Source organism: Bufo bufo, chromosome 7 (assembly GCF_905171765.1).
Source record: "Bufo bufo chromosome 7, aBufBuf1.1, whole genome shotgun sequence".
Lineage (NCBI taxonomy): Eukaryota > Metazoa > Chordata > Amphibia > Anura > Bufonidae > Bufo > Bufo bufo.
The window spans coordinates 186961498-186973960 of NC_053395.1; the positions used below are offsets into that span (position 1 = coordinate 186961498).

The 12463-nt window shown below is 43.2% G+C and overlaps 1 protein-coding gene across 4 annotated transcripts in view; it reads right to left on the reverse strand.

Annotated features, from left to right (window-relative positions):
- DYNC1I2 (dynein cytoplasmic 1 intermediate chain 2) overlaps positions 1 to 12463 on the reverse strand; it is a 136065-nt gene that overhangs the window by 30917 nt on the left and 92685 nt on the right. For all 4 annotated transcript variants that reach the window (XM_040441761.1, XM_040441762.1, XM_040441759.1 and 1 more), the window contains 5 exons: positions 10447 to 10536; positions 8764 to 8926; positions 8562 to 8661; positions 5545 to 5670; positions 1941 to 2087 (listed from right to left, as the gene is read on the reverse strand). In XM_040441761.1, coding sequence (XP_040297695.1) covers positions 1941 to 2087; positions 5545 to 5670; positions 8562 to 8661; positions 8764 to 8926; positions 10447 to 10536 — 626 coding nt within the window. The remainder of the gene's footprint in view (positions 1 to 1940; positions 2088 to 5544; positions 5671 to 8561; positions 8662 to 8763; positions 8927 to 10446; positions 10537 to 12463) is intronic.

The window sequence follows — 12463 nt, forward strand, 5'->3', positions numbered from 1 at the left end:
TGTAATGAGTAAGGTCAGGACTTTGACTTGGCCATTCCAAAACTTTAGTTTTATACTTCTTTAAACATTCTTTGGAAGAACGACTTGCGTGCTTGAAATTCACCTCATGGATAGTTGCCCTGACATTTTCCTTTAGGCCTGGTTCACACCTGAGCATATTTGATACGCGCGTTTTATGCGCGTTTTTGTCAGAAGTTTTCAGGGGGTATTACAGCACGTTTTTGGAAATAGGAAACGCCCCAAATTAACTCCTGTACTTCTTTGGGCATAGGGCGTTTTACAGCGCGTTCGTACGTGCTGTAAAACGCGCAGGTGAAAACCAGGCCTTAGAATTTGCTAGTATAATTCTGAATTCATTGTTTCAACAAATATGGCAAGCTGCCATGGCCCACGTGCAGCAGACAGCCTCAAACCATGATACTACCATCACCAGATGATATCAGGTTTTTAAGCTGAAATGCAGTGTTTTCCTTTCTCCAAAAATTACGCTTCTTATTTAACCCAAAAAGTTCTATTTTGGTCTCCATCCATAAAACATTTTTCCAGTAGCCATCAGGCTTGTCTGGGTGATCTTCAGCAAACTGAAGACGGGCAGCAATGTTCTTTTAGGAGAGCAGCGGTTTTGACCTTGGTTTTTCAGTGTCCTCCTTAGCCTTATGGTGAATTTATGAACATTAACATTAGCTAATGTGAGAAAAAACTTTAGTTGCTTACAGGTTACCTTGGGTTCCTTTATTACCTCATGGACTATTACACACCTTGCTCTTGGCGTAATTTTTGTTGATCAGCCACTCCTAGGGAGGCAATAACTGTCTTGAATTTCCTCCATTTGTATACAATCTGAATGTAAATTAGTGGTGTCTGAACCTTTTAGAGATGGTTTTGTAATGTGCATTAACAACTCTTCTTCTGAGGTCCTCAGAAATCTCATTTGTTCATGATACACTTCCACAAATGTGTTGTGAAGATCAGACTTTGATAGCTCCCTGTTCCTTACATAAAATGGGTTGCCCACTCACCCCTGTCATCCCATTGATTGAAAACACCCGACTAATTTCACCTTCAAATTATCTAATCCTAATGGTTCACATACTTGTGATATTAGATCATTTTCCACAATAAATCATCAAGCCTAACATTTTTGACTTGTTTGTTTGATCTGGTTATCTTTATCTACTTTTAGAAATTGTGAGAAAATCTGATTTAGTTCAAGTTCAAATTAATGCAGAAATATAAAGAATTCTGAAGTGATCACAAACTTTCAAGAACGACTGTATGTATGAATATCACAGATGCACATATACACCTATCTCTTTTCCAATACTCTTTTCCGTACCTTATGTACGGAAGCAATACAACAACCTACATGGCGGTCATTTTAGGGGTTGACATTTTAAAGGTGTTCTGCAGTTTGTTTAAACTGATGATCTATCCTCTGGATAGATCATCCGCATCTGATCGGCGGGGGTCCAACAGCCGGACAGGGCCGCGGCCTTCTCACCGTTTACCGCAGGCCCAGTGACGTCACGACTAGTATCAACTGGCCTGGGCGCGGCTAAGCTCCATTCAAGTGAACAGAGCTTAGCCGCGCCCAGGCCAGTTGATACTAGTCGTGACGTCACTGGGCCTGCAGTAAACAGTGAGAAGGGCGTGGTGCTCCTGGAGCGCCGCTGCCTTCTCAAATAGCTGATCAGCGGGGGTCCCGGGTGTCTGACCCCGCCGATCAGATGCTGATGATCTATCCAGAGGATAGATCATCAGTTTAAACAAACTGCAGAACCCCTTTAAAGCCCAAAGCAAGTTTGCGCTGTAAACTATTCAGATTCCTATTCATCCAAAGCACTCCATACAAAAGTGAATTAGAATAAAAGTGTTAATTTTATCTCAAATACAAGGCTTCAGCTAAAGGATGGGTGCACCCTTAACGATTTATCCCTCACCGTGTGAGCAGCTGCTGATAGCGGAGTCCTCTGGACTGGTGTCCTCTTGTTACTTCGATTGTCCCATAAGACAATTTGGCCTGAATACGTCCCACCGACTACCAGGTTTGGGTGAAACTTTGCAAAAGCAGCAGACATAACCGCAGACTAATAAAAGAAACACACAAATGCATTAAACACAACAGTAGCTAACGCTCACAGGTTCATATGTAGTACAACCAACATCAGAGGAACAATGGAAGTTGATATTGGCATTGACATCTCAATTATGGCTTTGTGAAGGCCAACGCATGTCTCAACTGTTTCTTATTCACAGGGTGTATAGGACTCCAGCATTTTTATTCAAGATAGGAGTTAGATCTGATGCATCCTGTACTCGATGTGGAGCGAGTCTCCTTGCTACACATGTTCCAGGAATGTGCAGAGCCTAAGAGATTCTGGACTGATGTGTTGGCAGCTATTAAAGATGCGTACAATATCGAGATCTCGGCTAACCCAAAGGACATGTGTACTGGGAATACTGGACATTAAAAACTGTCATTGTCTGGGAGTGCAGCGTCTGCTTTTCCAGGCTAGAAAATTGGTTGCTAAATACTGGCCTAGACCTCAGGCCCCATCGAGGCCAGAATTCATAAACAGAATGACCAATATCATTCGTCTAGAAAAGGGAATATATCTTAAGAGGCAGTGCCTGGAAAAGTTTAACAAAACCTGGGACAAATGGGTGGACTATAGGAATGGTGCAATCATGTAATTAGGCCTCTCAATGTGGAATTGCCTTTATACAAAGGCAGTATAGTGTTATGTGTACATGCCTACAAATGTAAGTCATACATGGAAGGGTTGATTTGATTGGTGATCTGGTATGGTACTCAAGGATTAATGGTTATCCCTATGGATTTCAACTGAACGGTTGATGTCGGGCCCGTCTCATCGCTGGGGGGGGGGGGGGAGGATTGGGGTTGAGGGTTTTAAGAGTGAATAGGTTATGATAGCTAACATTCTTCACTGATAAGAAATCACATTGATATCTTGCACTGTTGTTGGATAATATGCATAATGTGTGTTACTGCTGGGATAATATGTCAATTAACAGAGATTATGTATACCACATACTGCATTATGTACGTGCAATGATATTTTTATTTTATTTCTACCTCTGGAAAAACAAATACAAATTATCTGATTTAAAATAAGCGGCTCTGTCACTAGACTCAACGCTATCTAGCTGAGTAAAACTATACAAGTTTTTCTTTCTGGGTGTCGGCGTTGTGGAGAAATTAAGACTTTTATTCGTATGCAAATAAGTCATTGGAGCACCAAGTGGCGGGCTTATGCGGTTTGAGCACCACTCCAGCGACGCCCCTGGTGCCGAGTACAAACGTCTCCAGTGCTCCAAACATATCCCCCTCAACTTAGACTGACAGCTCTAGACTTCACCTCTAGCACAGAGTTCTCGCAACTCTGCACTTGTTCGTAATAACGGCGCGTGCACACCTGGTCTTCTGCTGCTTGCCAAGCAGCAAAGATGATTAGTGCGAGCGCGCCATTGATATCATTCCACTCCGAAGTGGAGGCAACTGCAGATGAAGCGGACGGCGCCTCCAGTTCCGGGTGGAATGACGTCAAAGGTGCGTGCGCACTAATCATCGCTGCTTGGATAGCAGAAGACGACCAGGTGTGCATACGCAGTGTTTGCAAACGAGTGTGTAGGCGTGAGAACTCAGCGCTAGACATTTTCTCATGGTCTGGAGAGTTTTGTGGTCAGGTACACCGACAATAATGACCATTTAGGCTCTAGGCCAGGGATCAGCAACCTTCGGCACTCCAGCTGTTCTGAAACTACAACTCCCAGAATGCTCCATTCACTTCTATAGGAGTTGCAAGAGCAGCTGAGCCTGTGTGAATGCTGGGAATTGTAGTTTCACAGCAGCTGTAGTGCCGGAGGTTGCTGACCCCTGTTCTAGGCAATGGGAAGATGTATCTTGTGTGGTTCTAAGTGCAATACCGTATGTCGGAGATATTCTCCCCAAAAAGCAGTGCTTCAGTGGAGAAAATACCTTCATAATAAGGCCTCATGCACACGGCCGTTGTTTTGGTCCGCATCCGAGCCGCCGTTTTTGCGGCTTCAGTGCAGACCTATTCACTTCAATGGGGCCGCAAATGATATGGACAGCCCTCCGTGTGCTGTCTGCATCGGTTGCTCCGTTCCGCGGCTCCGCAAAAAAAAAATATAGCATGTCCTATTCTTGTCCGTTTTGCAGACAAGAATAGGCATGTCTACAATGGGCATGTCTACAATGGGACCGCAAAAAACGGAACAGTCGTGTACATGTAGCCTAAGACATATGCCAGATGCATATGAAATCCCACAGAAAAAAAATCTATTTAGCTCTCAATAAAACTGGAGGCATATGGACGTAGAGCTCATCGAAGTCTATGGACCATGGCTCTGTAGAGAGCCGAGTTGCATGCTGATGTAGCAGTATACACTTCTTTGCAGCTATGGACAACAGTATGTGTGAACTCTAAGGCAAAAACGCGGTGCGAAAAGGATTTTGAAATGCAAAAGCAATGTTTCTAGCGTATGCTATGGGTATTTTTGACTGCAATAAGCCTGCTCTATGGCTTTTTTCCCCTCACAGATGCAAATCGAGAAAAAAAAAAAAAAAAAGGTCTGCAGCGCAACGTACAGTTCCGCAACGTCTTTCTCAATAGGAACATCTCTGTGAGCAAAAACTTGGGGGGACATTGGCCCTCTCCATTCTGGTGTTGTCACTCTTGGTTGTGTGGGGCCACGACTATTCAGCTGGGCTATAAGATATTCCTCACCCTCTACTGCTGCTGAGGAATGACTGGAAGATCACATCTTGTAGCAGTTCCTTAACGTTAACAAGTAATGACGCTGGAAGTTTTCAAAAGAGGCACGAAGAAAAAAAATAAAAAGTCACAGAACCCAAAATATAGTTACAAACTCAGACATGTGTAAAGGTTTTCTCATATCAGTTTCGGCAATATTAACATTTGTCAGTCATCTCCAGCGCGCTCTGACAGTAATCTGACAGCTCCGGATTACACGCTACATTTAATCCATCACAATAAACTCAGCAAATTTTGACATCCAGAAAATAGAAGCCGCTCACTTGTTGGCAAACACATTTAAGCTATTCTCTTTGCTTGAAATTTCGATCACATTCTGAGCATGTGTTTCCACTTAAACAAGTCTGTTTCCATCTCCTCAGGCCACGTTCTTCTCATCTAATGGCCCAAAACGTATTGTCTGGCATGAGAAAGCAGCTAGGATCTTTCTTTGGGACCGGGAAGGCTTGAATTAACATAAAATCAGAGGGGATGTAGAATGCAGGGTTTTTTTTGGGCATTCCTAAACCATGTGAATGATGTCAGCACATCCAGAATAAATTTTATTTTTTAAATATATAACGTATATATATATATTTTTTAACTGATGAAGAGTGAGCTCAATCACCACGTTTGCAAATGCATGCGGTTTAGATAGGGGCAATGAAATAATTATGCTAACTAGTACCTGGAGCATAGCAGAGCATGTATCCAAATGATTAGCATAAAATGTCTGGTTTCATACCTGGCAGTGAAACACATACTCCGGGGTTGTCTTCTTATATTTCATGTTCCACACAAGGGCCACGCCATCTGGTTCATGGGGGGCGTCCTCGTTGTTGTTGTATGATGCAACGAGCAGCTCTGGGTACTGTCAGAGAGATCATAACATGCAGTCATCCAGCGAGTTATATACACATACGATATAATTCTGCAGCAGATCTGTCCGTTTTAAGGCTAGGGCTACACGGCGACATGTGTCATTCAATGTCGCGCAACAGTTTTTGCAATGGTGTCAACTGCGACCGTCGCACAAAAGTCCAACTTGGATTTTTTTGTCGCGTCGCAGTATGTCACATGTCGTAGTGCGACACCATTGACTATCATTATAACAACCGTCGCCGTGTAGCCCTAGCCTAAAGGGGCACTCCCACACTGAGCATTTATAACATATCCACAAGATACAACACAAATGTCTGATCGATGTAGGTCACACCTCTGGGACCCGCAGAACAGGGGCAGCTGCTGCATTCACGCGAGGAATGAATGGAAAGGTGGCCTCACATTTACCCGTCTCCTTCTATTGAATTCAATGGGAATTACAGAAATAGTCAAGCATGGCTGCTGGGAAGTGAATGGAGCGAGCCACAGATATGCACGACTGCTTCTCCATTTTTTTCACATCTGGATGCAAGCGCATCTACTGGACATTGATGGACTATACTGTGGATAGATACTCCTTTAAAAGGGCATCTGTCATCAGATTTGTACCTATGACACTGGCTGACCTGTTACATGTGCGCCTGGCGGCTGAAGGCATCTGTGTTAGTCCCATGTTCATATGAGAAAAGTGATGCTTTAATATATGGAAATGAGCCTCTAGGAGCAACGGGGGCGTTGCCGTTACACCTAGCGGGCAGATGTCTCTGCACTTTGACAAGGCCAGGCAATGTACAAGTGATCACACCTGGCCTTGACTTGTAAAGTCTCGCTCCGCGTCGTGCGTTTCAGTATCTGGCACAGCCGCAGTACAGGAAGGATTGATACTGCATCAGATACTGAAGCGCATGGTCTTATCCTTTAGGTGTATTGGCGACGCCTCCATGGATCCTAGAGGCTCATTTCCATATATTAAAACATTTTTTCTCAGCAATTCGGGCACATATGAACATGGGACTAACACAGATGTCTTCAGCTGCCAAGCGGACATGTAACAGGTCAGCCAGTGTCATAGGGACAAATCTGCTGACAGATGCCCTTTAAACGCTCACCCCTCAGGTACATCTCTTGAAGCAAATCCTGTGTCATATAATCTTGTTTCTAACTGAACGACAGAGGCTAAACCATACAGCCGAGCTAAAGAAGAGCTACGTACATCACCTGAGGAGATGAAACAATGCCTAAATAAAACTTCCATAGAGTGCACAATGGTACAGCATGCTGGCATGTACAGATGAGCTCAGACCAAACTTATTGTGGCACACAATGCAATAGCAGGTTTGGTGAATAATAAAAAAATGAGGGACTGGCTACTTCTGGCAGAATTTTGGCCAGCAATTCGAAGCCTTTGATTCAATTTGCCTTTTCTTTTTACCCTTTTTCTAAAAGTTATTTTCACGGTAGAAATATTGGCAAGCTGCTAAGTCAAGTACAACTTTGCAGCAATTAGAAGATGCAGAACCGTTCAGTCACTACACGGCCTAAGGCGATTTCATTAGTAGCTTCGTCGACCTAAAACGCTGGTGTTCTCAGTTTACAAAAAAAAGGGAAAAAGCTCAATATTAATTTGTTGTGATCCATTATTAACTGTGACTGTGATGTAAGAACATGGAGCAATCAGTGTGATTCAAGATAATGGTAATGAAAGGAATCCCCATAACTTGACCCCATAATTGACCCTTAAAATGCTTCTACTACCTTCACAATAACTTAAAGTTACCTAGTAGGTGACTGGAGATGACAGCAGTAAATGGCGGATTACAAAACCAATCTACATGCATGGGCTAGCATTACATCTATGTCCATGTCAGTTACCGTAGACATCATTGGACAGCTGGTAGACAAACATTTCTGCTAATCCAGTATATAGCAAAAAACTTTGGGGAAACTATGTGGTCATAAAAAAGTTCTTTATCCATTGACATCGAATAAACTGCTGATTCGGACAGTGCAATAAAGAAGGCGATTAACAGGGATGGCATGGCTGTGGAAGTGCTGGTGACACTATCAATATCCAGCATGGAAATTCACTTTCATGCCTCATCCGATATGTCAAACTGGACTGTCTACAGATGTCACTGGTGATGCTAATTCTACGGCTTCACGCACATGACCATATTTATTTTGTGGTCTACAAATTGCGGATACGCGCAATACTTATGCCGTCCGTGTAGCATCCAGATTTTTTACATTTCCGGCAAAGTATAGGACATGTTCTATCTTTTTGCATAATGGACATATTGATACAGAAAGCACATGTATCATCCGTGTGCTTTTCGCATTCATATGTCCGTTCCGCAAAAAGGATAGATGTCCACAAAATGCAGACCACGGACCTATTGAAGTCAGTGGGTAAGTGAAAAAAAAATAATGTGGACAGCACACGGACTGCATCCATATTTTGCGAACCACAAAATGGACATGGCTGTGTGCATGAAGCCTAAAACTGTAAAAAAAAAGTAGCACCACTCATTGGAAAACTTGAATAAAAAGTTACTGCCAGGGGTATGTCCTGGACTTTGATGCTGATGGCCTATCCAGGGTGTCCAACTCCTGACACTCATAATCTGCTGACTGGAAGGGTCGTGGCGTGTCAGCGAGCAGTGCATTCCCTTCATTGTCTAGGAAGCAAGGCACTGTACATCTGATCATGGGGGATGTCTAAAGATAGCCCTTCAATATCTAAGTCCTGGAAAACTTTGTGATTTACAGAGCATCCTAGTGCCTAAAATGATCCTACTAAACTGGATATGTCTATACAATGTAAGACTATAAATTATGGTTGATCTTCCCTTTAAGAATACAGTAGCATCTTCTTAGTACCTGAGAAGACCAGTCCAAGCAGCTGACCACACGATGCTTTGACCAACGTTCATCAAAAAACTGTCTATTCAGAGATAACTTTGCGCCGGCTTGTATTTCCCTGTTATATGGGAAAAGCACCAACAACGATTAGGTCAAATTTAAAAAGTGCAGAAACTCTGCATGAGAAGATTATAAATGATGTTCTGTTTTCCATAATTACCCTTCTTTTTCTTCCAAGTCTCGGCCACTGTAATCAAAGAAAACGTTGACTTGCTCAGACAGGGCACGCTCAACAATTCTTGTGCTGTGGTCAAAGAAACATATAAATTCTTCGCTGTGGACAATCTGCTGTTTCTCCTCTTCAGTCAGCTCATGTGGCGGGGCTGTGGAAGTATTGTACAGGATTATTAGTCTCCATATAAAGATCACTTGGTGCCTTCCTTATACATACCAATCAGAGGTCATAATAATCATCATCTGCAATGAAAATAATCAGGAGAATCTGCTGCTTTTCAAAATGGCTATTACCCTGCCTGCTACATGTAGACTGAAGGCGGCCAAACCTACAGGTGAAACTCGAAAAACTTGAATATTGTGCAAAAGTCCATTTATTTCAGTAATGCAAATTAAAAGGAATTGCAGCTTAAAATTAGAATTTTGTGAAAAGGTTCAATATTCTAGGCTCAAAGTGTCACACTCTAGTCAGCTAGCTAATCCATACCCCCTGAGCAAAGGGGACCTCAACATTGAGACTTTGGGGTTTTCATAAGCTGTAAGCCATAATCATCCAAATTATCACAAATAAAGGCTTGAAATAACTCGCTTTGCATGTAATGAGTCTATCTCATATGTCAGTTTCACCTTTTAAGTTGCATTACTGAAATAAATGAACTTTGCACGATATTCTAATTTTTCGAGTGTCACCTGTATTAGATGAATGTCAGCTGAGCCTACCAATATTGGCAGGACTGGGCGACCAATGTGTAAGGGTGTCTCTAAGGGCAGATGTCAGAATTTCAGCATGGCCGATCACTTTGTTCTGCAGGAAGATGAGCGATGTCTGGCAGCAGCCTATTCCACCCTTCCTGCTGAGAAGACATTCACACTTGATTGAGTGTGGATGTGTATGGAGAACAGAAGTAATAGCTGTCGGCCAACAGGGGTTGTCCAACGAAAAACTAATTCTACAGTTTTCAAACCAACACCTGGATCTGAATACTTTTGTAATTGCATGTAATTAAAAATTTAGCATAGCCACTGAGACATTCAATAAAATGCATCTGTATAGCGCCACCTGCTGTGTTTTTTTGTTCCTATTTCTTTAACCAGCTCACTGAGAAGGTCGCACACGCTCAGTTTCATCCTTTAACTGCCTCCTGAGCTGTGATAGGGAGAAAGATGCTGCAGAATGGACACGCACCCTGAGCTGCAGCAGAAAAGATGTTCCCCGTGAACCGTTAGAGTGAAAAATGTAGTAGAGCAATGAATGTGAAGATCTCTGGATCCATGTGAGGTACAGGGCCGGTTCTAGCTTTGTTAGTAAGAGCTATGATGTCTGATTTTCATTCTTTACATTAGTCATGGGATAACCTCATTAAGGTGTATGGCCAACTTTAATGAGACCTGGATGTCCATGTCTGTCCAGGTGGTAGGAGTATTTCCTGAAGAACACATCTCACTGAAGCTCTGACCTGTGCCAATGGACAAGCATACCTAAGCCATAGGATTCTGTTGGAAAAAGTGCTTATCAGATAATCTTTTGGCATCACTCAAATCAATATGTCCCTATGGATATGTTCAGACCCTCCTAGTAGAAATATAATCTTATAAACAGTAAATTAAAGGTTTTAAGATAAAATCTGCCTTGGAAAGCCAAAGACGTACAAGCACAATTAACAATTACCTTCATTCCTCTCTTCTTTCTTTGCAGGCTTTTCCTCTTCAGGTGCAGCTGTTGGCTTTGGAGTTACCGTCTCCTCCTCTTCTTCATCTCCTAGAATGTAAGAAAACAGACATTTATGTTCTCCCCGTGTATCACAACATGGTATTCTTAATGAGAATCAAATGGCATGGCAAACATGGCCAGGTTGCCAAGCATTGTGGGTCTGTACTTAAAAGGGGCATTACAGTAACAAAAAGGTTCTCTCCTATCCACTGGATTGTAGATAGTTTTTAGATTGGTCAGGTTCTGAGTTCTTAGACCCCCACAGGTAGTGGTGTAGGGGTTTCAGGAGTTAGACCCAGCCAATCTAAAAGTTATGCCTTATCCCCTTTACTTTTTATAAGTGGAATATCCCAAAAATTTTCAGTCAAATATATATTTAAAAAACGTCTGTTTTTCAAACCCCCTTTTTGTTAGAAGGTTGTCCAGCTGTAATCAGTGGGGGGAACCCATGTTTATATCCCTTGCAGTGCCATCAAAGGAGAAATTGAAGAGGTTGACCCACTAAAAATAATTCTAAATTTTTCAAACCAGTACCTGGATCTGAATAATTTTGCAATTGCGTGTGATAAAAAATGTAGCATAGCCACTGAGTTGTTTAATAAATTGTATCCGTATAGCACCACCTGCTGTTTGTTGTTTTCCTTATTTCTACATCCACCTAAGGCTACTTTCACACTTGCGGCAGGACGGATCCGACAGGCTGTTCACCCTGTCGGATCCGTCCTTCCGCTATTTAGCCGTGCCGCCGCTCCGTCCCCATTGACTATAATGGGGACAGGCGGAGCTCAAGCGAAGTACGGCACTTCGCGGTGAGGGGCCGCCGGATTAAAAAGTCGGACATGCAGGACTTTTAGTCCGGCGGCCTTTCGCCGTGCACAGCTGTGCTGCGCCGGAGCTCCGCCCCCGTCCCCATTATAGCGGTCCGGCGGCAGGGGGAAATAGCGGAAGGATGGATCCGACAGGATGAACAGCCTGTCGGATCCGTCCTGCCGCAAGTGTGAAAGTAGCCTAAGGTGGTCGCACATGCTCCGTTGAAATCGTCAACTGTTACCAGCCATATTTTCTAGGTAGAAGCTATGACAGTTACAGCAAAGGAACTGCAGCCCCCTGAGAAAGGGCACACCCCGTTAGAAAGGACAGGCCCCCTGAGCTGCCAGCCTGAAATAAATCTAGCAAAACAACAGGAGCAATGGAGGTGGAGATTCCTGGATCCATGTTGGGTACAGGGCTGGGTCTAGCTTGGCTAGTTTCACACTAGCAATTTTAGATCCGGCACGCTGGTCCAGCCTCTCTGCGCATACCGGCATTGCCAGAATCTACCACGCTGCTGTCCGGCCCCTTATATTATATAATAGGCACCAGCAGAGATCCGGCCGCTACCCGGCAAATATGCTGAGAATCGGCCAGAAGGAAAGCGTTGCATGCATCATCATCAGATATGCGGGGGTCCGACTGAAGTGGATGACCTATGCTGAGGGTAGGTTATCAATATTAGAAAAATCGGACAACCCCTTTAACTCTGCAAGGTGAGAGCCGTCATTTGCTTGGTGTTTTACAAACAATTAACCATATGAATCAGTGCTGAAAACCTACGGTGATGTACACTTTTCTAGTTTTAACTTATTTTATGAAACACTTTAACAAGGCAGCAATGTAAACTGACATTTTACATTTAGGATGTCTTCACATGCGGGGGATTTTGTTGCAGAAAATTCTGTATCTGAAAATCCGTTCCATTCACTGGAATGGGGCTTGCAGAAATCCATGTGCTTGCCGTCTTGTTCAAACGAATGGAACTAATTTTCAGTCTCAGAAAACTCTGCAACAAAAACCGCAGCGTGTGAAGGCACCCTTAAGATGATATATTATGGCTGTAAAAGGATCCTTTAATTTTATTCTGCAGGCACGTTCTGTGATAGACGAGCTTCCTATAGATTCCTTAGGAATTAAATTTCACAGTCACGTCTGATTTTCT